Source organism: Anopheles coustani, chromosome 2 (genome assembly GCF_943734705.1).
Source record: "Anopheles coustani chromosome 2, idAnoCousDA_361_x.2, whole genome shotgun sequence".
Lineage (NCBI taxonomy): Eukaryota > Metazoa > Arthropoda > Insecta > Diptera > Culicidae > Anopheles > Anopheles coustani.
This window is the reverse complement of record NC_071289.1, coordinates 14,409,784-14,435,346: the sequence shown is the minus strand read 5'-3', so window position 1 is coordinate 14,435,346 and position 25,563 is coordinate 14,409,784. Positions and strand designations below refer to the sequence as shown.

The window sequence follows — 25,563 nt, the reverse complement described above, 5'->3', positions numbered from 1 at the left end:
TCGCGGCGAAGGATAATGCTGTGGATAAAAGGGTAACAAGAACACGGTGGATAATTAACTCTCCTCTAAGTGTTTTCATGTTAACCGGGTTTTATTGTGAGAGGGAAGCTGTGCTCGTTCATGCAGCAATTAGCAAATTAAATATAATTACAATTAATTTTAAATATATTGCCATCTTGTTTATACTTTTCCCAGCGTATTCAGTAATGCCAAATCAACGTTGATAGTGATGGGAAACGAATGTGTGGTGAACTTTTTTCAATCACGGCCTGGTATTCGCAGGTGCATGCGATTTTGTGTGAAAACACATGCTATTGGATATGACAAAGCCATGTTGAGGCTGACAGGTTCAAGGTTCGCCGACGGTTGCGTAGGATCTACCGTTTAATCAGCGCGTCTGGATGGTGTCGTTGTTTCGTCGTTCGTTCCCCCCCCCCCCCCCCTATCGGTGTGTCCAACAAAGCCAACGTCACCTGAAACGACGGGTAGATTTCAAAAGCTTCGGGCGGGAGAGAAAAAGGATCGGATGTCCCCGCCGGGATTGTGTTCATTTTGTTCGTTCCGGTGGAAAATGGTGTTCCCTCAAGCGAGCGATGTTTGACGGCATCCCACGGGTCGCGTGGTGATGATGAGGACGCGTTTCAAAATGGCGGCCAGTGAGCCAGCTTGCTCTAGTGCTATCTGGCAGCCGGCCTGTCAGTTGCAGAAGCAACAGCGTCGGATGGTAGCACCAGACCCCTGAGGGCATACGCGCCCGAGGCGCACGATAGCGTGCAGGGTAGGCATTTTCCGGGGAGGAGGCCTCATATTCGTGGGCCCTGCATGGGGACTCGTCAGATCCATCCGTTGGAATCGAAAACATGCGTCTTCTTACGCAGGCGAACGGTGTGCACGCTCCGGTGAACCGAGTCGGCTGCACAAGCAGCCGGCCTCCGATAGGTCCGATGGAAATTCTCACTAAAAACACACCGGGCTCAGCCTGGGAAACCCATTCTCTTACATAATAGTCTTTAACGGAACTTTCTTCTTGAAGGCACATCCTTTGGCATGCAATCCAGCAGAACGGGTGAACTCATTTAAACGCTTTGGGTTTGCAATTGCAGGCTAACAGGATCCATTAGAGCTACCTTTTGTCAGCCAGCAGGATGGAGTGCGTGTTTTTTCCATGTGCTGTGTGGTGCTGAAGCGTTGCGAAGAGGGATTTCTAATTGGATATTTATAACCCTATTTACGACGCTTGTCGACGCAAGATAAGCACGGTCGGGCCGTGCAACGCACGGTGTTCCATCAACAATGCACCAGAGAAAGGATGTAATCAGGCTCGTTGATCGAATGTGAACCTATTTAAGGCCGTTTCCTGAGTGCCGTATTATGTGGGCTAATGGATATGTAGGCAGAAGAAAAACACAGGATTTAATTATAATGCGTAGAGCGTTTTGTTTCTGCCGGACGTAGGTTCAAAGGCATAAGTTACAAGAACAGTTTAGTTTAGTTTTGCTTAGTTACCACAAACTTCAAAGAGAAAGTAAAAGTGTTTTACGTAAAAAATCCTGCGTGGTAAGATTTTATAAAGTAATCATAATTGTTTGCTCTCTCCACAGGACCATACATTGTAAGAGATTCAACTATCCTTCAAAACGAACCATGAATATTAATTTAGTTTAGTTGAGCGTAGGAACATCCCTTCGAGCGCCCGCCCGAAGGGGATCTGGAAACGGTCATTTTCCGGTACGACGGTATTTTAATTCGATTGGAAAGTTGCTACTTCCTGAGATAAAACACCGGATCGTGGATGCCGGTCGTCCCTATCTCGGCTAACAACCCCCTGCTGCGTCACTCATAAAGCGTGTGCCGGGTGGATTTTCCGGTGAGAACCGTCCCGCTTGATGCTACATAGCCGGAGTAAACATTTCGCATATTCCGCCCGCATGTTTGCTAGCATATCTAATGGCAGGTGGACGTAGATAGTTTTCCGGGATGGCCGGCGGCTACATGGAGATGTGAAGCAACGTGGACGAGTATGGCGAGTCGAGTGCAGTGGGTGGAAGAAAAACTTTTCCCGCTACTTTCCCGTGGCCAGTTGGTGGAAGTGAAGCGTTATTCTACTCTCACTTCGCTTTAAATGAAAGCTGCCTTCCAGTTGGTGTAAAGTTTGTCCTCCCTAACCCTACTGTTCCAATTCAAAACGGTCTGACTGTTCGATTTACGTTTCATTCCAACTCGTGCTATCTCCCTGTACCACGTTACGTTATTTCCTTCCTGCACCGGAAGGACATCGCCATTGCAGTGTGTATTTAACGATATTGTAGCGTTTTCCCTTTTGACCAGCAAACCAACGTGGGTCGACCAGAACCCTGCTGTGCAGCGTCCGCTATGAGTGGGGAAGGCAAACATTGATGTAGGTCAGCGTAGGAAGGGCGGCCATTTTTTCTACCCTTTTTCACATGGTCCATGAACCGACTCGCCGTTGTGTGAGCCTGCACTTTGCTAGGCTATCGCGGGCCTCGCTACCCGGTGCTTTTCACTTTAACTGAACCTTTATGCTACCCGGGTGCTGTCGAACAATTTAGCATCGTTTGACTTCTGTCGATGACCGAGGTTCTCCGAGGCACCTTCCGCGGAGTGGTTTCTCCGCCATTCCGACAGTTGCAGCTGGAAAAACCACTCAGGTGACACGTTACGAGAATGAAAAATTGCACTTCCATACAGTTAATGCGAATGTCTGGTGGGACGGGTTCTGCTCTGATCGGTTGGGTTATTGGCGGTGGACGTTGTGGGACGCGTGCGTGCACTGGTGTATGGTATGTGCCACATGGGAAAATCGGTGGAAATATTCCGCGTAATATTGACTTTCTACGAAATCTGTGTGTGACCGAGTGAAAGTGGCATGTGTGGCCTTTCATTCCATTGAATTTCAACGTCGTGTTTAGCAAGTTTAATGTCAGTGCAATCTGAAAATGTTTAAATCTATACTCAATACATCATGTATCTTAGGAAGATCTTGCTAAAATATACCCAGATTCTAAAATAAAACAATTTTTCATTCATTCTCATGCCAACCATAGTTTTGACGTAAAAGTTAGCACATAGAAAACCAATGGCTTATCTACATATATTTTGATCATGCTGCAGCATTATTTTAATCTTAAAATATGGCGGAAAGGAATGCATTTGATGCAACACTGGAATGATCACTTTATCCTTTGGATTCTGGATCCATTTTACAGAGTCGCCTGAACATATACCAAACACACACAGAGATAATGAGCTTGTAGCCGGTAGAAATTGGTTCGTGAATTGGATTGGAAAAGCGTAATCAATAATTTTACCGCCCCATTGCTCAACCGACAACATCAATATTATGGACTGAAAATGCAATTGGCTTCGTTGACGTAAACATCACATTCGCCATTGAACTGGTTGGTTACGATTCGGTGTCGGCCATGTTTAACTTTCCCACCCGTACCGGAGAAAGGACCGTTCATAATAAGCGTGCGGACTGCCGGAAAATGGGCTCCACGCCCCGACGCGGTCAACCCGAACCGGTGCCTTTGCTGACGTCAGTGAAAAACCGCAAATCCATGACGCACATACAGTGGCACCGTTTGCGTAAGGCCGCAGAACGTTCTTAATTCCCTCCGTCCCCCGATTCATCCGCCCGACGATACGGCTTAATCGAAACCACGAACCCGAGGGCGGTTCTCGCGGAAAACGGCGGAACAAAAAGGATGGAAAAATGACACTAATTAAAAGTTTCGTTCCGCATAACTCTTGGGGAAAAGGGTTGGCCTGCCTATGTGTATGTGTTTGAGTGTGTTTATGTTACTTTAGTTTCCATTTTTCATTCACGATAACGTCATACGGAAATGGTCCGCGAAAATCTCCGCCAGTCCCCCCAAAACGTCTGGAGGCGAGAGTTTATATTTCATCGTGTTTAAGTTTTCTATTTATTTTACTCTTGATTCAAATGTTGTTTTCCATTTTTTCCTTTTTTTTAATCAACCTGGTTTATTTTTCCACCCACTTTTCCCAACGAGTGCGCGTTTTTCTAACCAACACCATTAATTATATCTATTGCTCTGTTTTTTCCGGTTTTTTCCAGCTATGGTGCGACGAGCTGATCCGAATGGCATACAACTTGACCCAGCTGAACGGACCGGCGATCATGTTTCTGCAGAAGGCGTACACCAAACTTTGTCTGCAGGTCGACAAGACCGGCAAGATCCCGGTGAAAAAGTAAGTTAGTGTTGGCCGCGTACGTCCTCCCCTTCGCCCTCCACGGAAAATCATTCACTCGGCCCCGCGCGCGGAAACCAAACGGTGGTGCTGGAAATGATTAAGAGTTGCAAGCAAAAGCGGACGGAATGGGGGAAATATTTGCATTTCCCATCGGTGGCGGTTGCGAAATCCGCATCTTCACTGAACTTGCTTCCATCCAACGTCCTGTTGCATCGGTGTGGCAATAAGAGAGAGAGAAAAAAAAAAAAGAAAATCCATGCCACTTGGGGCGGAAGCTTGATTTGATTTTTATTTTTTAATTTCCTTCCATCCCTACGGAACAATCTCCGCCGCCGCCCCCAACCTCGCTCCCTCCCATCCTCCTTCGATGGGAAGGGAAGAGGTTTTCTTATCTCATCTCGTTTCACGTCTCAATCGCACACCACTTTCCATTCGCTGCTGCGGTGCTGCGGACCAATTTTGTTTGTTTGTTTACAGTTTTGATTTTCACTTCCCATTCCCCGGGGGGAGGAAAGTGAAAGAAAGCTCGAGGGTTTTCCCGCCAGTGCTTTTTGTTATGCTTTCGCGGTGTTGCATGCTTTCGGATGGAACGAACGGAACGGCTACATGCTACGGGACGTTATTTAAATATCTATCGCCGTTCAATGTAGGATTCGGTCATAGCTTCCGCTTCGGGAGCCGCCCATTTTCCCAAAGCCCCTCCCCCCCCTCACCCGTAGCGTATTAATTTATCTTGTTAAATTAGCTCCGATTCTTCTTGATTTCCAACGAAATCTCCCATCTGGCCGTCGCCCGTCGTCGAACGACAGCAAACCGGCAAAAGGCGGTTTATGCTGCCCGGGCGCCACCAATGTTTGTGGTTGGTTGAAGACGAATTTACATAATTTCCGCTCGCGGCCAAAGTGCTCGAGCGTGGTGCGGTGATGGGAGCTTAAGTGGAATGCGAAAGCGGATGCGGCCGCCCGGGCGAAAGCGTGTTACGATGGAATCTGTTCAGCCTGCAGCAGCATCCGCAGCGCCTAGCGCCACGCTTTCTTTTTAATGCTCGGCAATATTAAGAACCTCACATAAATGTGGTTACTACTTGTAAAATAAATTACATAATTCATCATCTTTCATGTAGATAACGCATCCTACTGAAATGTTGTTTGCATGTAATGCAGATAATAAGAATACTAAGATTATAGTGACAATGACTTTACGAAATGTTTACGAAAACCATATTGATTGAAAAATCTGGTCTTATGCAAGTATCACTGCATTTTGCAGAAGCACTATGAAATCATGTTAACTTTGCTTGTTGAGCCCTTTGTTGAAAAGTTTTTTCAAACATATGCATTCCAGCTGAAGCAAGCGGTCTGTTAAACGAGAAAAATAGAAACTGGTTGTTAAAAGGAAAGTTTGTTGTTGAAATTCTTTTTACTTTCCTGCGATGTTCGATGGAATTTGTGCGTTTTCCAAAAACCCCTCACTCAAAGCCGCTATCCCTTGGGCTCTAGGTTTTCTAGCTTCCACCGAACGTTCCTTTCCGATCCGAGCCACTAATGGTTCGCTTTGGTTTTTTTTTTTGCACGGAAATCGATATCAGTTTTCGATGTCCAGAAAAACGGCTCGAGGCTCACCGGTTGGGAGTTGTGAATACGCTCGGAATTGAGGTGTGGCAGGCAGGCAGAAAAGGTCAGTTAAGTGCAGGAAATCGGCAAGAAAAAGGTCTAACGAAACATATGACAGCGGGCAACAAAGGAATGACCGCAGGGCGCAAGAATCCTCAACCTCAGCGAGGAATCCTGCTCGGGAAATTTGGAACGGGGAACCCGGAGCAGCGGGCAGATGGATTATCTATATCTCACGCGCTGTCGATAGTACCGTCGACAGACCCCCGGCTGTGTTTATCCGTGTGTGTGTGTTTGTGTTGCGGTTCAGTATGCAGACGGTATTTGTGGTACCAAATTGGTTTCAGCTGGTTGGTTCGTCGAGTGCCCGTTTGATCAGGCCGCGAGTGGACCCGCCACCTCGTATGCGTGCTGCGGTAGTAGTAGGTTATTAAATGGGTTTTCGCTCGACCGGAACATGAGAATTACATTAGCGAAGGTGATCGATCGGCTTCCGGCCGAGGAAACGCGCGCCTTGCCCTGGCGAGCTGGGCGCGGTTGGTCAGGTTTCGCCGCAGATGCGTTCACTTTGGGGTGTGGATAGCCAGTGGCTCCGCGGGTCACTTCCTGCCCTTAATTCTTTCGATGAGTAGGTAGTTTTTGAAATTTTCCAACTCCTTGCAGGAATTCAGCATGTTTCATCACAAAAGGCTTGACAGCGTCAAAGATGTAATCTTCACAATTCGATCAAAAGGGTGCGCTGAGAATAATTCTCCTGACCTTGCTCTCCCACATTAAGATTGTTAAAATTAAATTGCCTCGATGCCCCCTTTACTTCGGCCATAGAATTGGCTTACGTTTTTTTCCTAGCACATCCAACCCAGATCGCCCATTTTCCAACGGCAGCACTTTTTCTTCGGGCTCATTCGTTGCCCCGGTTTGCAATTTTCACCAAGCGTAAAATAGCGCTGACAAATGTATTTATTCTACCGCTCCGGCAGCCCGGCCGGTTCTTAGCGGGTTGACAGAAAGTTATGCAAAGTCACGCAAATACAAGAAGCGACGTGAGAAAAGGCCAATTTTTTCTCATCGCTATCGCCATGTGCCATGTGCGGGGTGAAATAGCCGCGAACTCATCGTTCATCATCAGCTTGCGGCTGCTGAAACGCGAACGAATAAACTAAACGACATGGAATCTTTTTCCATTTTTCCTTGTTTTTTTTTTTGTGGGTCCGGTTCCGTTGTGTCGTTTTTTTTTTCGTTCGTTGGGCCCTCCATGTCGATGCAGGTAGTTGCTTAAAAAAGGCTCCACTGTACAAGGGTACATCCGTGCGAGAGAAAATGACGCTTCTGTGCGCAAAGGCTGCTTCCCTCCTTTTCCAAAGTTTCCTTTTTGGTTTTGTGACGCCCAAACAACCTCCCCTCCCCCCCCCCCCCTCCCCTCACACATTTCGCTGTTACAGCATCCCCAGGTCAGTGGCATGACGAGCGTGATGATGATGATTTTTAGCCCCGTTTGTGACCGGAAGGGGGGAAGAGCCAGAGAGGGAGAGAGTGAGAGGGAGAGCGGGAAAATGAGTGTGAGTGGTATGTGTTGTGCATAATGGTGATAAGATTTTGTGCGCTAAAGCGCCCTCACCACCGGATGACGCGCTGGTGAGACGGAAAATGAGGACATTTTAATGGATGAGTAAGAACACACTTTGATGGCCGAATGGCTGAGTGGTAATGAGCAGGATAAACGGGGTTGGTGGTAAGGTTTCAACGGAAGGCAATCCGTACACGGATGGGTCCAGAAGGCAATGAAATATTCGTGGCGGACGGGATGAAGACCGGACGATTTCATTATGTATTTTTGTAAGCTGATGAGTTTTTCTCGACGTCGTCAGTTTGGTGAAAAGAAAAAAAAAATACTGCAACGCATTACGTCGAATGTTTTCTAAGGTGCCCTCTATTGTCACAACTTGATCGGGAGCTGAAGTCTGAAGTCTAGAGACCATAATACTAATGGAACATGAAATATGGACAACAAGGACTAATGTTTGCAGGAATATTCGGATCCCTCATGAATACGATATTTCGAACGGCGAAAGAGTGCCGTTGAAAGGCAGAGAGAAAAGCCAGGTATAATTTTCTTCAAAAAAATGTAAACTCAGATAAAAACGAAAAATAACTTTTAAGGTTGCTTTCCCGGCAGCCCCGAAGAACCACTTGCTCGTTTCCTGCCCGATGGAGACGCCTGGTGGCTTGTAATCTCATTAATGCAAATTGAAATGATACTTTCCTCGGCTGTCAGTTGTGTTCCGTGGTCCGCTTACAACCGTAAGCTGATTCACGGAGGACCTCGTAAATTGCTAGTACGAGGAAAATATCTACAAATGTAAGAATCAATTTTATAGGCCTCGAATATAAAAGGAAAACAAACACCGCGGCGGCATCCAGACAGCGGCACCTAAGTCTATTGGCTCAATGAACCTAAGCTTGAGCTTAATTGATGACTTGTTCAGGGCCGTGTTTGCTCACTTGAATAATAATCGACCTGTCCGCCCCGAATGCTGCTGCTGCCCGGAGGAATCATAAATTTATCTACATAATTTCATATTATGACAAAGAATTATAGTCCGGTCTGCGCCCACGGTCAGCCTGGGGTGGGAAATCTGAACAAGCAAACTCTCACCGCTCCGGTCGAGAGTCGGTTTTCCAGGGCAGCCGGAAAGCATCCCGAAGCAAACTGATCATTAATTTTTACTCACAAGGGAGCGGCACGCTTTTGGGAGGTCATAAATCGATGCCCGAATACGGTTTGTGGTTGGGTAGGGTGGATAGGTTGGAGGGAAGGAGTGCGGTAGGGGTGTAAGAAAAGTAATAACCTTAACCACTTCCTTAACACCATCCTTGCGATTTGCTTCGATTGAATCAACGGCTGGCATTGGACGGAATTGGAACGTTTACAAAGCATGCTTTCTTTATCAATCACTGGGGGAATTTCTGTAGAAAACAGAACGAAAACAAACGATCTAATGTTAAGTAGGTCAATGGCCATCATTTTTTATCTATTACATAATTTCCATAAAAAAATTACCCTCTGCTTAGGGATTTCCTCCTAAAAATTCAGAAAAAAAATGCACAAGCACACACACACACACCCAATAAACACAGACGGTCGTGCCCTTCACGACATGCCCATATTTAATATGGATATACGTGCACCGCAGAATGGGTTCCATTTTGCAGTGAAATATCCTTGGGGACAATAAAATCGCGCCCACAAACCGGATTTTTATACTATTCCAAGTGTAACCCATAGTCTTTCCACAACCTACACGCTATTGGGCTCGGGTGTTTTAGAACATAAAAGAAAATCGAGTTTCGCAGCATATTGGGTTGTGGAAAGTGATAAATGGCAGATGTTGTTGGGCTGTTGTTTATTTTCCATCGAGGCAATATAAAAATATCGAGAAAAACATATTGAAGTGTATAAGAAGAGAGTATATGAAGTTGATAGGAGGCAAACTGAACAAAGAAAGTAACTATTGAAAGGGTAAACAGTTGTTTCTTAGCTCGCCCCGATATTGTGTGGCTATTTCTGTATTATTTTGTCCGCTCTCAAAACATCAACCGTGCAGCCCTTTTCATGTTTTGGTCTAAGTTTCATTTATACCGTGTCGTGTCGAAGGCTCACAGCAATGGACCGCTGTCCCGGTGGTACCATTTTTGTTGTGCACTTGTGATCTTGGGTAGCTCAAACAAAATCGAACTAAAGATAGAACAGGTACACTTAGTGCGGTGCTGGAAAATAAAAGCGTACCCTCCGATATCTATTGTTACAACGTTACGTCGAAGCGGTAAACGTGTTCCGTGCTCCGAAACACCGAAAGGGAAGCACCTAAAATCATATTACGTTTCATACCCGGTATAGCTTTTACGAAAATAAACACCGGACACCTGTAATGCGGCGGCTTAGCTAGGCTCGCCGCTGCCATTTAATGGAGGCGCCTGGTCGTTATCGGAAGTCACGAGCCTTCGGGGACGAACGGGATCCACTTTCATCCGGAGGGGTGTCTGGGTGTTTTTTTTGTGTTTTTTTTTTCTTATTATTAACTCAGGTGTCAACTGAAGTAACGTAACGTTTATTACGTGCTAAGCGGCAATATGGGAAACCAACTTCGGTGGCGTTATCGCTCCCACGAGGGCCGAACAAGCGGTTATAACTTAGGTTCACCCGTCAACCAGCCGTGATGTGTTTTTTTTTCCTCCCTCCTTTGTTTAGATGATCACAGGCATCGGGAAAGACTGACTATGAACCACACGCTAAACGTGCTCCTTCAATACGAGCTTATCTCTGAGTGGTAGAAGCTGGCGCAAAATTGGTTACTTCCGAAACAGTCAACCGATTTTTGGGGAAAGAAAATATATTACTTTCATTATCGTACAATGACGCTCATTCTTGTGTGCCTTAGTCTAGCCATAGCTCATCCATCGATAGGGTGGGTTTCGATCAAAAAATCTAATGTGTCTCAAACAAACTACCAACCCTAGTGGCTAACGATTGGTTGATATTATATATTTCTTTCCTGCTTGTTAGAGTGTGTATATCTTGTTCAGTGTTCAGTCGATCATCATTCAACTCATTGGTCTATTGTTGCTTGTCATTTGAGAACATATTTGATACGATTCTCTTGTTACCTGTTCCGGAACCATCACTCAACTTAACGTGAAAGTTTTGAACCATCATAACAATTTTTTTCTTGCCAGCAAAACCATCCAGGCGGTATGTGTCGGATACTGAGTGACGTTGACTGAAATAAAAAAAAAAAAAAAACATTGGGAGAAGAAAACGCCAGCAGGCGGTGGGAAAAATAAAATATCGCTCACCAAACCAACCGCCAACGTTGATCGGATTACCGGTTTTGTTTTCTTTGAATTTCGTTTACTCCTTCAACCGGAACCGTTTTGCATATTCATCTTCCACTAACCGTTGCTGTAATCTTTATTTCTAACCCGTGTCTGTCCCTTCTTCTGCTTCTTCTTCTGTCTGGTATTTTCTTGCAGCATCATCAAAACGTTCGCCACCAACAAGGACGACCGGCGGCGCGTGGAGAAGGCGCTGGACGTGTCCGGGCTGCCGTCCGGGAAAGGCGATACCCTGGCGCTGGCCAAGTTCCAGTTCGAGGACTTTTTTAATCTGTACAAAAATCTTTCCCAAAGAACTGAAGTCGAGAAAGTGTACGATGAGCTGTAAGTGTGCACAATTTGAAGCAATTGTTCGGTTAAAGCTGGTAGGGAAGAAGTGTAAACAGAGTGACATTTGAGCGAGGAGGGTAAGCGTGAAGGTAAAGAATACTTCAGCTCGGTTTATCCCGAAACGAATACGACGCTCTTGAATCCGAGAGCCACAAATATTGATTATAGTTCCGACAAGACCACACCGTCCACCCGAGAAGTGCGAAAGGGAGATGGTAATCGGCCAAGATCGAACGCATCACCGGGTCACGAAGTCGAAGACTCTTCACTCGATGTGCGACAGTGATTGATTCATTTCGGAGTATCCAACGCGAACGGGGAACGATCCTTTCGAGTCGTTAAGAATTCATCGAATGTAACCGATGCTCGATGGTTGAATGTCGAACGAAGCCGCCTAGAAAAATGTTGGCTAGAGAAATGGAACAATCCTTTCTTCAGCCAGCAATCGCAAAAGCGAGGAAAATCGATGGATGCGACATTCGAACGAAGATTGATTAACAATCCCGCTACGATCGGATCAAGCCAAGTAGGAAACTAAAAATGACAGAAGTTTAGATTGAAAGATTCATCTTCGAATGAAGCTTTTTTTTGTGGGAGGGTATTTGATTGTCTTATTTGTTTCTCGATTGCTTACCCTTCCATTGCTCGTCACCTCCATCCCACAGAGTCGGTACGTCGAAGCGACGTCTCATGTCCACGTCGCAGCTAGTCGATTTTTTAAACAAAACCCAGCGCGATCCGCGGTTGAACGAAATCCTGCATCCGTACGCCAACACGGCCCGGGCCCGCGATCTCATCCAGGAGTACGAGCCGAACAAGTTCAACGCCCAGAAGGGCCAGTTGAGCTTCGATGGGTTTCTTAGGTCAGTTTACGGACACCGTTTTCCCGGAACGTCCGATGCGATTGGTGATTTCTGTTCCATCCCTTGCAGGTATCTAATGTCGGAGGATAATCCTATCATGGCAGCTACCAAGCTCGACTTGACCGACGATATGGATCAACCGATGGCGCACTACTTCATCAATTCGTCGCACAACACCTATCTGACCGGGCATCAGCTAACCGGCAAGAGTTCGGTGGAGATCTATCGGCAAAGTTTGCTGGCCGGTTGTAGGTACGTTGGCACCCGGAACCCGGGTTTCGATAAGGGGAACCATCCTGACTGTCTCATTGTTGTACTTTATTGCTGCGGGGTAGATGCGTCGAGTTGGATTTCTGGAACGGCCGCACTGAGGAGCCCGTTATCGTGCACGGCTACACCTTCGTACCGGAAATCTGCGCCAAGGACGTACTGGAAGCAATAGCGGAGACGGCATTCAAGACGTCGGAATTTCCTGTGATACTGAGCTTTGAGAACCACTGCAACCCGAGGCAGCAGGTAGGTGTGATGGACAGCTGGACAGTCGCCGGCACTACCGTTAATGAACGATTCCCGTTTTCCGTATTTCTTTCTGTTTGTCCTCACCACCGCGCAGGCAAAGATAGCAAACTATTGCCGAGAAATATTCGGTGACATGCTGCTGGACCGGCCGCTCGATTCCCATCCGCTCGAATCGAACGTCGAGCTGCCGCCGCCGGCGCTGCTGAAGCGAAAGATTATAATTAAAAATAAGAAAAAACATCACCACCATCATCACCATCATCATAAAAAGGCGGCCACCGTGGTTAGCAGCCCGCAGCAGTCTCAACCGCCGGGCGGTGGTGGTGCTGCTGCGGTGGCGGCGGCCCCAACGAACAATGTTGGCAATAATGGTACCACGGGGAATGCAAATGCCACAGTAGTTAACAATAGTAGCACCACCACCACCACAGCCGCGGCCACCAGCAACAACAGTACAAATGCAGGTAAGCGCACACTTCGACCTAGATTGTTTCTAATGTCCGAATAATGACACCCGGGGGTTTGATGCGGGTTTTTTTCCATTTTCTCTCAAACGAGCATGGCGTGCATGTGTGCAAGTGCCGATGATTGCACGGTTCACCGCATTTCAGATGAGTGCGCAAATCGATTTTTCCTGATGTGCCTTTATGTGCTTATGGTTTGTGAAATGTCACACGATGGTTCACCATCAGATCACATCAAAAGCCACAGATCGTGTGCAGCAGTCTGTTGACCTGCTTTTATTATCATTTGTATTTTTGCCGGTAATTCAGAAAAGGCTTGTGAGAAGCATGATTGAACTTTGAGGTAGAAATCTTATTGATTAGGATGAAAGTTTCTTTTTCAACGTTTCATTTATGTAACATTTTCTATGCTAAATGTTAAAGAGACATAAACAGAAAAGATATCCAGAATCTTTTCATCACTATAGTGCAATTTACATTAAGAAGCAAACGTAAACCCAACCGAATCTGTCATTTTTCAAAATGTCTCTTTCTCTAAGTGTACTTCTTCATTGGCTTTCAACCAAATACCATACATCAACTGCCAACATTCTTTTACCAGCTTTACTGGCATGTCGATGCTCCAGAGCTCGGATGCATCGCCAGAATCTCTTGGCCCCGTTGTGGGACATATTTTAAAATGAATAAATATACGCTGGGAAAAAGCTCATCTGCGATGCTCCGAACGACACTGATCCATGCTCGGAACGCGGATTAGGGGTTAGGTTTTCATTTGCAAACCCGGTGCTTCCCGGGGTCGAACCGTACGGGTATGCTAACCAGCTTGCAACTGCCCTGGACTCTGGACCGGGTCCCGCTTGATGCAAACGAATGTTGCTATTTGCATACGAGACGGCCGTCGTCGGAAAGACGGTTCGCCCCGCCCCTAAACACCACGAAGGCGGATGGTGTCGTTGGCCACTTAGCAATTGATGAACTGCGATTTAGTTCCATTACCGAGCTCCTGAGCTTGATGGAGTGCACGTTCGTGCGGCGCAGTACGTGCAGTTGTTGCGCAAACATTCCCTGGAGCACTGGGATGGGAAAATCCACGCCAATATAAATCTCACTGTGGAAGTGCTCTTGTTGGCCTCCCCGCCGGATTCCGGGTGCCAAATGCAACGCAAAGAATCGAGTGCATAGAATTTCATGTTGGACCATTGGGGTGGGGTGGCACTTTTGTCGGTACAACCATCATGTGTGTGCCACCAAATGGGAAGCTTTCTCAACTTTTATCACGCTCACTCGCACGCAAAAAATGCACAAACACACGCGCACGGTGCTTGGGAAAATCTTGGGGGAGTGAGTCCTTTATTTATTAAATGAGTTTCGTTTCATCAACTTCTTCTTGCTGCAGCACGATAGAATAGAAAAAAGAACCTCTCGTATCCCCTCACTTACTGTCTACTTCTCTCTTCTCTTTGTCTTTCTCGTATCGCACACCACACCTCCCGGGTTTTCTTGGCCTACTTTTCGCTTCGAATGCATCATCATCATCCGTCACCGGCAGCAAATGCAAGCTTACAGCAGCAGCAGCAATCGCAGGATGATTCCAACGGCAACGCTACCACCACGGCCGTCAACAACGGCACAACACCACAAGCAATGCAACAGCAGCCACCGACCGGAAACGGTGACATTCCGCACCATGCACCACCACTGCAGGTACTTTTGCGTATAACAAACCCCGTCAGAAACTCGCACATGCTTTTCATGCGAGCTCCCACGCAGCTGGACCACATCGCTATTGCGAACCCCATCCCATCCGGGTTGCTGCGTTCGAGGGAATAAATATAAACTTCTTTATCCAACCGACTCCGCACACCGTCTCGGGTAGCTTTCTTCACCGTCAGCGGAAGTTTTTTCGACGCGAGAAATTTGTTCTTAATCCCTCCGAAGCCGGGAACCATTTCAACCGTATCCGATAGCATCTGCTGGTCGCGAGTTTATCGAAACCGATAGCTTCACAACGCAAGTGCTTGTCAAGTCCGGGCAGATTACTTCCTCCCTAAATTCTTCCGGAGGATGGGGGAAGGAGTGGGGAGGAAATTGAAAAAGCGTCCGGCGTTGCTATCTGCTCCTTTGTCCGCTTTCGTTTAGCGAACTAATTTCATCCTTCACGGATGTCGCTTCCGTAATCTACCACCGCGATGTTCGCTGAAGCACGAACTTTGCTGATGAACGGAGAGGAATTTGTTCAAGGAAACAACATCATTGTGAATGTGTAATCCGTTCGCAAAACCTCGCCGCTGTAGTTGGCACGTTTAAATTTAGACTCGTCCTAGCATGTTCGCTGAATGCTTACACTCACGTTACACTGTGGTACTTTTCCCCGATTTCAAATGCAGCAAATTCGCCAAAGCTCAAAGGAAAGCACCGGCTCGTCGGACACGGACAGCGACGACGAGAGCGATGACGAGTCCATGCCGGGAGCGGTGGCCGGCCCGATCGGGGCCACCGAGGCGGACAAGGTGCAGCAGACGAAGGAGACGGAGGCCGGTGCGGAAATCTCCGCCCTCGTTAACTACGTGCAGCCGGTGCACTTCAGCAGCTTCGAAAATTCGGAAAGTAAGATTGCACCGAAGATCCCATCCGTTTTCCACCCATCAGATCCCATTCGCGTCACGTCGCATTTTCCCCGAGATGGCTGCACTCGGCAGCCACTTGGAGCCATATCGTACCATTTGCCACCCTAATTGCTCGGCGACGAGCTGCGTGCAGGAAATTGCAATACATTCTCGCGAATCGTTTTCCAGAAAAGGCTCGGTTCTACGAGATGTCCTCGTTCGACGAGAAGCAGGCAACCACCCTGCTGAAGGAGCGACCCATCGAGTTCGTCAACTACAACAAGCACCAACTGTCGCGAGTGTACCCGGCCGGAACACGCTTCGACAGCTCCAATTTTATGCCTCAGGTAAGTTCCGTGGCTCTGGCCGTGGCTAGGTGCCGGAAGGAGTGGCTCTCATTTATACCACGATGTAATACGTATGATGATGGGATAGTTTTTGAGGCGGAAAATGAGACAACTGAAGAACTTTTTGAAGAGCTGAAAGCAACTCGTAGGATTGCGATGGATTTAAAACTGAGGGTGTTGATGCAAATATTCATTCGAGTGGTTTCAGCGTAAAGCGAGCTGATGCTTACTCGAGAGACCAATGACATGCAAATTTTATAGAACTACTTTTTCTAGAGTCTAGACATGGTTTTTTTTTAAACAAGGTTGAGGATTGGTGTTTTTGTTATCACGAAACTCTGAAGATAATTGTAATATAATTATCACCATTATTCATGGCATAAAATGTTGTTTTTGACGACGACTCGAGTTTTCGACTTAACCATTGGCGCTCGTTATAAAACAAACTTCAGATGTGAAAATGTGCTCCACATTATTTGTTCTATATTTATTAATCCATTATCAATGAAACCTCAATATGATACTCACATCGTGATAAAGATTTTGATTTTTGGCTATATTAAAAAAAACTGTCTATGATCTTCCGAATTCGATTTTAATGAATCTGTGCGGTCGTAAATCTAAAAAAGTGAGTTTTTTTATATTGAATATAATGAATATAAAAACACTAGGCGCTCTTACGCCTTTAGTGCGTTTCTGTTCTGTTAACCCAGTAACGTGCCCGGAAATCGTCGGAACAGGAGAGAAAGGCAGAATTTGTGGGCGAATGAACAATGTGGCGGACCGGTGCTTTGTGTTGCAGTGGCATCAAGTGACAGCGGCTTCCATTCCGGGAATGCCAAGCGCATAACGTGTTGGTGGCCTCATCCAGGAAGAGCACATAGTCCTCCGTATGGTTGAATATGGCCTGTGCGCCATAGTGCTGTTCTAACGATGGGCCTGCGACCGGGTTCTCAGACACCTGTTCATCGCCAGTTCCCACAGCCTCACCGAAGAATTTTTCCCGGAAGAGAGTAAATATTTGCCGTTTTTCGAAAAAGCGATCGAACAAACTTCGGCTCCATAGTGGGCGGCTGGAAAAGTGTTGACGCAGCGGGAACTGACAGCGTCCCATAATTTAATTGAACCGTCCAAGCTACCGGTGGCATACATGGTGGACGCACCGTTGAAGCGCACGGACGTGATCGCACTTTGGTGCTGTTTCGAAGGAACGCTTGCACTGACAAAACAACGTGCTGTTTGCAAATCATACACGCGAAGAACGTGGTGATCGGTTCCCACGGCCATGGAATCGCCGGTCGGATGAAAGGCAAGGCAACGGATGGCAACGATGTCGGACAGCTCCTTGTAGGCCTTCTTCACCGCTGCCTTCGAGATATCGAACAACTTCACCGTGCGATCACGCGATCCGGATGCCAGAATTTGGTTCTTCGGATGAAACTCCAGACACGATACTTCGTCCGTGTGATCGTACAGCATACGGATCACCGGATGACAAGGCTGCTCCTGTCCCGGTCCCATGCCTCCAGAGGCGGAAAGCATCCGGTCTACCGCTAAAACCTTTATGCTGGTATCAACGCTTCCGGTTGCCACCAGCTGTCCATCGGTGCTGAAGCAACCAGCCCGACACGGCTGCATATGGGTTGTTATGTAAGCTGTTTCATAGGTGGCTGGCTCGGGGACTAACGTCGATGATTCCGCATGGTATTCTAGATCCAACGCACATGAATGATCGTCCAACAAATTGTTTTCATTCGATGGTCTGATCTGGTGCGACTGGCTGACGATGGCCATCAGTCTATCACTCGGGGCACACGGTTCGTGCGGTCCAATCACATTGGCTACCTCCTTCGCCGCGTCAAAAAAGCCGTCGTAATAGAGTTGACTAAGAGGCAAAATGAAAGAATAGTAAACCCTCGTGGGCACCCTCTACTTAAAACGATCACTAACCTTATCATTAAACGGTAGAGATTCTTCTTCGAGTACATCGTTGTTCCTGTATCGTTTTTGTCTTGCAAGATTTATTAGTGAGCTGCCTGTAGTCCTGCGATTCTAGTTTATCCCTGATCGCTGATCTGAAACAAAGTGATACCTGAAACAATTCTGGCGTTAAATCCAAGTATGCGAGGAAAATGTCATGCTTATGTCAAACAATTGTTTACACAACATAAGTAGTGCTGGCAACATGACACAATTTAGTTTAGAAAGTCTTTGTGTAATTTATGCAACTTTTGTTAAACGAGAATTACTTTTTATTTAAAAACCAACACTCATGAAAGAATTAAATTCAAGATATTCTTTTCTGCATACAAAGAACAACCTCTGTGAATTTGTTAATACAGTCTGCTGCAAGTAAAATCGGACACTCGAAAAATGAGACGATCTGCTGTCTTTCCGCAAGCCTACAGCATTCCCGGAACCGAATGTTGACCTTCAACGTATACATTTCTTTTTATCAACTCTTCCTCTATGTAAGAAAATTGAAAACGGAATCATAATCTATTGTTTTACTGAGATACGGCCCAAAATGTGGGCGAAGACCCGAAAAGCGGACACGCAAGTAAAATCGGACAGGTAGTTTTCTTTGCCGTTTGGTGCACTTTAAGTGGCCGCATGTCGTTCTAGCACCATATTTATGAGTTGGCCACTATTGTTCTTTGTAGTTGCAAGGTAGACAACAAAATGATGAAACAAAAATACTCAAATTTGAACCAGAAGCAACGAACTTAAACTTGTTAGTATCAGATGGGCTTATGCCCAGATTATGATCAGTAAGATGGCCCAAACATGAAGGTAAACTAGCTGCGATGAACGCAAAATAGAATTGGATAATCTTGTGAAATGAAAGTTTGTTTATTTCATTACTGAAGCCCTTGGTTTAACCAAATCAATGAACCATAGCCCAGTAACCCACTTGGAAACATGAAAAGAAGAGTCAATAAAGTAAAAAAACAACGATTAAATGAAGAAAATTCATCAAACATATTTACATAGTCAAAGGTATTATCCATTAGCTTTCATATCAGTAAAAAAAATTTTGAAGTTTGGACATGATTAATCAATCATATGGTATCGTAACTCCGTCGAAGTCCCTGGGAAGCTGCAGTCATACACGGCATCATGAAAAAGGTGTATTACATCAATATTCTCAAAATTAAGTCAAAACCTAGAACCTAATAACTAACATTTGAGGTAATTTTTTGTATTCTATCAAGATTATAATTCAAAACACACATTACTGGATGCTAGATTATGGGTATTATTGAACTACCCAAACTGCTCACTACCGCCATCTAATAACAATACACTTGTGGGTAACAAAGCGCTTGTAGGAACTTATGCTGGTGGTTGCATGACTACAAACCTATTTAAAACTTCTTGAGAAAATTTAAAGACATGAACTGCAGAGTTTATGTAAAGAAAATTACAAAAATTTAGTCGGAAGCAAGCCAAAACGGCTACAAGTTTTTATCGCTACAAGTGAAAACTTAAGAAAATATTGAATTTTAATCACCTGTTTGGATTATTTACATTACAAAAAGTAAATTGTGTCAGTAAATTATGATAAACAATCATTGTCAGTTAAGTTTAAACAAAAATATTGCAAATACTCCACACTGAAATAGTAACATTTTTTATTTGCACACACACCAACTTATTGTTATTTTTTGCGTGGTTTTTTAATGATAATGTTGGTACCTATAAAATAAATGCAAAGAACAATAGTGGCCAACTCATAAATGTGCTGCTAGAACGACATGCGGCCACTTAAAGTGCACCAAACGGCAAAGAAAACTACCTGTCCGATTTTACTTGCGTGTCCGCTTTTCGGGTCTTCACCCACATTTTGGGCCGTATCTCAGTAAAACAATAGATTTTGATTCCGTTTTCAATTTTCTTACATAGAGGAAGAGTTGATAAAAAGAAATGTATACGTTGAAGGTCAACATTCGGTTCCGGGAATGCTGTAGGCTTGCGGAAAGACAGCAGATCGTCTCATTTTTCGAGTGTCCGATTTTACTTGCAGCAGACTGTAGATATCGGTAAAGAGAACGGTGTCCTATGATTAGTGGAATTATAGTATCATGGATTGGATTATTGTTTTTTACAGCTCTTTTGGAATGCCGGCTGCCAGCTGGTGGCCCTGAACTACCAAACGCTCGATCTAGCGATGCAGCTGAATCTGGGCATCTTCGAGTACAACCACCGTTGCGGGTATCTGCTGAAGCCAGAATTTATGCGCCGCAAAGACCGCCGGCTGGATCCGTTCGCGGAGAGTACGGTAAGGAGCAGAGTGTCCTCAACGGTTTCCCTCGGTTGGTAAGCGGCTTACGAGTGGAGATGTTATTTCTTCCGACAGGTCGATGGTATCATTGCCGGCACGGTCATGGTGACGGTGATATCGGGCCAATTTCTCACCGACAAGAAGGTGGGCACGTACGTGGAGGTGGACATGTTCGGCCTGCCGGCCGACACAGTGCGCAAAAAATTCCGCACAAAGATCGTGCGCGATAACGGCATCAACCCGGTGTACGACGAGGAACCGTTCGTGTTCAAGAAGGTCGTCCTGCCCGAGCTGGCCAGCATACGGATAGCGGCGTACGAGGAGGGCGGCAAGCTGATTGGCCACCGGGTGCTGCCGGTGATAGGGCTGTGTCCGGGATATCGCCACCTAACGCTGCGGACGGAAGTCGGCCAACCAATACCGCTGGCGACGCTGTTCCTCTGCATCGTGGTGAAGGACTACGTCCCCGACGGGCTGTCCGATTTTGCCGAAGCGCTGGCCAACCCGATCAAGTACCAGAGTGAGCAGGAAAAGCGCTCGAAGCAGCTCGCCGTCCTGCAGGAGGACATGGAACCGACCGAGGAAGACTCATGTAAGGATGGATGAAACATTGTTTCGCATGGGGTGTTGTTCACTCGTTTGCCACTTCACTGATTTCCATCGGTGTTTTTGTCTGTTACGTTTGCGTTGCGTTTGCTTTCGACGTTGCTTTATTTATTTATCGTTTTCTTCTCCCCTACCGGTACCCCTCTTTGTTTGGCTTCTTTCCCGTGCGTTGTTTGCCCGCCCCGCTCCCCTATTGGATCTACCCCTTTTCCTAACGTGGGACAGTTGTCGTTGTATCCTTAGGTGTTAACAAAAAGAGCGAAACGGTGAAATCGAGCGAAAGCAACGCCAACAGCGGCAGCCCAGCTAAGCAGCGTCAAGTGGGTGGCACTCAATCGTCGGCCACACCAGGTGGAGGAGGGACTAGCGAGAACGATGGAGACCGGGAGGTACCACTCGAGGCAATCACCAAGATGGTATCCCTGCCGGTGGCACAATCCTCCTCCCAGGATCACTCCATGTCACCGTCGGCAAGGTCCACCACCACTCAATTTGCGTTGTCCGGGGGAGGCGGTGGCGGTGGTGGTGGACCCATTATCACTACTACGACCAACACATCCGGCATGGGTTCGAGTGACGCGGCAAATCATCAGCACGATGGTGGAAAAATCGTGGCCGATCCGTTGGAGAAAATTTTCGAGGACAAGGTGATACGCAAGAAGCGCGAAGCGCTCGAGAAGGAACTGAAGGCGCTGAAGAAAAGCCACGACAAGGAGAAGCTGAAAATACACGCGTCGCAGAAGAGCACCGACCTGGGCGTCGATGGGCAGGTCAAGAAGTCCAAGTTTGCCATGGGCAACAAGCTAGTGAAGCGATTCAGCAGCAAAAACATGGCCGACATGAACGTGAAGGTGCCGCCCTGTGCGCCCTCCTCCGATGCGGGTGACGTGGCGGGTGACGCACAGGCGGAGCGGCTGAGGCAAATCTGTCGTGACCACGCCAGCAGCTATCGGGATGTGCTGGAAAAGTATCACGAAATCATCTACACTTTAGCCGAGGATCTGTTGCGCCAGTCGCAGGAGGCACAGATGAAGCAGCTTCGGGTAAGCGAGACGGGGGATGGTTTCGATTCGCGGTTGCTTAGATGCAATAACACGCTGTGATTTTTATTTTCCCCTTTCAGACACAACAAGAGCGCGAAACGAGTGAAGTGATGCGCCAGCTGCAGTTGTCCCGCAAAAGCGAAGTAAAGCAGTTGGCGATGGTCCACAAGGACAAGGACGAGCTGGAACGGTAAGCACGAATGAATTGGTTGCATGTGGAAGCATAATGAGTGTGCTTGCTGCTATAATCCATCCCCTAACACCATCGCTTTTCCTCTCGAAATACCAACAGCATGAAGCGGGAGGTGGACTCGACGCTCGTGGAAAAAGGAGTCACGGAACGGACACGACTGACGGCCACGTACGAACGCAAGCAGGACGATCTGCAGCGTCAACACGATGCGGTAAAGCAAGGCTTAGAGGATCACAAGGCGAAGGTAAAAGGAGAACAACAAAATCGTGCTCCTGATTATTGAAGCACTCCGAAGGACCGGAATTAAGTCTCTTTCCCTGCTGTCGTTTCGTGGAAATTCCTTCGCAGGCACGCTCAATGCTGGAAAAGGAAGCGGAATCTCATGCCTGCATTTCGGACACATTCCTGGCGCACCTGAATACCAGCAACAGTACCACCAGCTGTTCGTCGGTCGGTGCCGCTGGCACGACCCATCCACCGGCGACCTCGCTGTCGAGTGGAAATATTTGTGCCACCGGTGGTGGTGTTGCTGCCGGAACCCACGAGAATAACGTTAACAACGCCCACGCGTAGCAGCGAAAGTAAACCACAACAGGACCTACGACGATTGGAGGGAAAGCATCGTTCCGGTGGCCGTAGCTGTGAACCGGTTGTTAGGAAGGTGTAACGTTTGTTTTTTCTTCTTGTTTTTACTTACGACACTACGATGCCAACTCTTAAAACTCCTTATACCTACTAGCTACTTAATGATGAAACTTGATTGGCCTAATTACTGGTAAATAATTGTATCTTGTCGGTAGTTTTCCGGCCACGTGGTAGCGGGCTGCCTTTTTAGAACCGCGAGTTACTCTTAGCGCGTATAAGTTTGATCGGTACACGTGCTTGTACCAGGTGTGCTTTCATGTGCTTTTCCGATCGTTTTGGTTCGATTATTGTTCTGGTCAAATAGTTTCTCTCTCGAAGCAATGTAAGATGTTAACCGATTGATGAAAGCATTAAGAAATTGTGGGAGTGAACAGTAACCGGCCCCATCTTTTTGGTGCAACAAATGGGAAGGAGCTTGTTTAGTAGGAAACACTGCTGAAGGAGTCGCTAGAGTAGAGTAACAGACGATTAACAATAGATCTTGAACTTAACGGGTATTTTAAGCGACAAGCTGTGCGAATGGAAATGCGTAGAAGAAAAAAAAAGTAGTTGTACTCACCACTATAGTTACATATGTTACCATATGCGTTTGCATTAGGCAGTTAAGGGAAGAAGAATAGGATCTCCCGATGGCCATCAGTGCGGAATCGTCCTTCTAGAGAGCGCCCGCATAAACTTAACCTGCGCAGCGGATTCCTTCTCTTTTGGGAAAAGAAAACCGGAACCGATCTAACTCGAACTGAATTTGAATGGTAGGTCCCTCTCTTTTGGGACAGTTATGATTTCACCATGCAGAAGAATCTCAACATTTAGCAAAACAAAAACAAAATATTAAGAGGGAGAACAGAAAACATCGCCTATCGTTTTGTGTTGCTGTTCGTTCAATTTTGTTACCCAACAAAATCGCGTGTAACTCCAGCAAGGGTTCCACTAACCTAACTGTAGTCCTTTAGTAAGCATGTCGAATAATCAGTGCTTTGAGACAGTGGTTTTGCTTCCGTCATATCGTGCAATATGCTCCCGAAGCAACAATTTGGTAATGTTTCTTGGACAATATTTGCAATGCATTCAAATTAGCTGTTGCTTACCGGTATTCTGCTTGTTTAAGACCGAGCATTTCTTTTTTGGCAATTTTGGGAAACTTTGTTTCCCTTTTTTATGATCAACGTTAAACGATGTTTGTGGAACCGGTTCGGTTCTCCGGCCACTTTCTAATAATACTCGAATAAGTTAACAAACGGTTGCAGTGAAGCTTTAACGTAATGAAGCGTTGGATGATTTTGAAATTGTAGCATTCCTTCGACCTCGGAATCGGAGCGAAAGGTAGGATTTGAGCCATGTTAACGTAAAAATGAAACAAAAGAAAACAAACCAGTTAGCAATCGTACGATTACATGTATGTTTAAAATTCAAATAAAACGAAAACCACACCAACAACAGCGAAACCTATCGCATAGACAGAAGTAAAATCATAATCAACACGCACTCAAACACAATGAATGATAAATGTTAACAAAAGCTAAAGAGAATAATGCTTAGACGCAAAAACAAATCAGTACATCGTGAAGAGATGCGAATAGCAACAGATCGCTGGCGACGGCTCCAGAAATATCACAGCGGTACATTAACAATCGTACATACTTATCCATACTCGTTCCACTGAATGTTTGTGAATACATTGAACTGAATCTAGTGTCAAATGAAGGAGACAGGGATAAAACTCCATTCAACCAAATTGTGCTGTTTAATAGAAGAAGACGAAAAACACAAAGTTTGTATTGAGGTTGTTTTGGGGAAAAATGCAAGGCGAATTTGGAAAACGTAGCACATAACTATAAACGCGCAATAACTTAAGAAAAGGGAAAAAACGGCAGCAGCATGATCGATGCAATACTTATCACAAACCACAAACAACACGCGCAACAAACTTATTTATTGATATAGCTCTATAGAGTCGTAATGCATTTTATAAATATTGATGTTATATATCTATTGCTAAACACCCAAAACATATGGATGGATTAATGGTAATGGAAAAATCATTTCCTTTCATCGTATTATAGCTTCCCGGAGCGATGGAACACGTGGCTCGCCGTTAACGGAATCCACAAATGGGATTGGGTAGTTTGCAACTGGAAGAATCATTAGCAAACCTTATGAATTGATCGGAAAGGAAATTGAACAAAACCGTTACCATAGCAACGCACTATTTGAATTGAATGTTTACCATTGCATCGCGTGGCAAAGCAATTTGCATCCCGAACGCGCACGATGATCATGGGAAAACGGATTTGGTCGATGGATTTACTAACAAACAAACAAACAAACAAACAAACAAACACTCTACTTACTATGTATTACCATATTGTGCGATAAATGTGACTGTTCGAAATCGTATATTCGGCACGCAAAGCGCGGTGCGAACCTGCTCTGCTGCGTGTCACTTGTGGGCAGCTTCTTCGTCGTTGATGTCTCGTTTACTAGCGTGTAAGATTGTAATAGATTTAAGCAAAAAAAAAAACTAAAAAAAAAACAAAAATCTAGCCGTTAAACTAGGTGACAACATTTTCCGGTGAACGCTATCAAGAAAAAATCACGTGATAAACCCACCTCTATCTCCCGGGTAAACACAGGGAAGGCATGACGAAAGCACCGCCGCGTGCACGTGAGGATCACCCGAGGAGGATGGAAGTGGAGGGGGAGGTGTGTACATATGGTGGTAGCTAAAACCCCCCTCCACCCGACCATCCGGAAAACTGGGGTGATCTCTCCTTCTGGGTGATCATGGCACGTGCATGTTGGGCAACCTTTTCGAACCACGTGTATGTGCACGTGCGTGTTTTTTTGGGGGTGTACGTCGTCTGTGTTTCAAGGGAAATCTTCTAGTTAGTTGTTGAGAAAAATTATACATTTCCCA

General features: G+C 46.1%; 1 protein-coding gene and 1 pseudogene across 1 annotated transcript in view; one reads left to right on the top strand and one right to left on the bottom strand.

Moving 5' to 3' along the window:
• Positions 1 to 22,574, top strand: part of LOC131266901 (1-phosphatidylinositol 4,5-bisphosphate phosphodiesterase classes I and II) — a 62,135-nt gene extending 39,561 nt beyond the window's left edge. Inside the window, exons 4-18 of the mRNA XM_058269588.1 lie at positions 4,103 to 4,236; positions 10,884 to 11,069; positions 11,741 to 11,938; positions 12,008 to 12,190; positions 12,274 to 12,454; positions 12,552 to 12,921; positions 14,471 to 14,625; positions 15,309 to 15,528; positions 15,717 to 15,874; positions 19,986 to 20,156; positions 20,235 to 20,751; positions 20,991 to 21,808; positions 21,889 to 21,998; positions 22,101 to 22,245; positions 22,350 to 22,574. Coding sequence (XP_058125571.1) covers positions 4,103 to 4,236; positions 10,884 to 11,069; positions 11,741 to 11,938; positions 12,008 to 12,190; positions 12,274 to 12,454; positions 12,552 to 12,921; positions 14,471 to 14,625; positions 15,309 to 15,528; positions 15,717 to 15,874; positions 19,986 to 20,156; positions 20,235 to 20,751; positions 20,991 to 21,808; positions 21,889 to 21,998; positions 22,101 to 22,245; positions 22,350 to 22,574 — 3,771 coding nt within the window. The remainder of the gene's footprint in view (positions 1 to 4,102; positions 4,237 to 10,883; positions 11,070 to 11,740; positions 11,939 to 12,007; positions 12,191 to 12,273; positions 12,455 to 12,551; positions 12,922 to 14,470; positions 14,626 to 15,308; positions 15,529 to 15,716; positions 15,875 to 19,985; positions 20,157 to 20,234; positions 20,752 to 20,990; positions 21,809 to 21,888; positions 21,999 to 22,100; positions 22,246 to 22,349) is intronic.
• On the bottom strand, positions 16,560 to 17,862 carry LOC131267210 (cleavage stimulation factor subunit 1-like; annotated as a pseudogene).
• Positions 22,575 to 25,563: the final 2,989 nt, after the last annotated feature.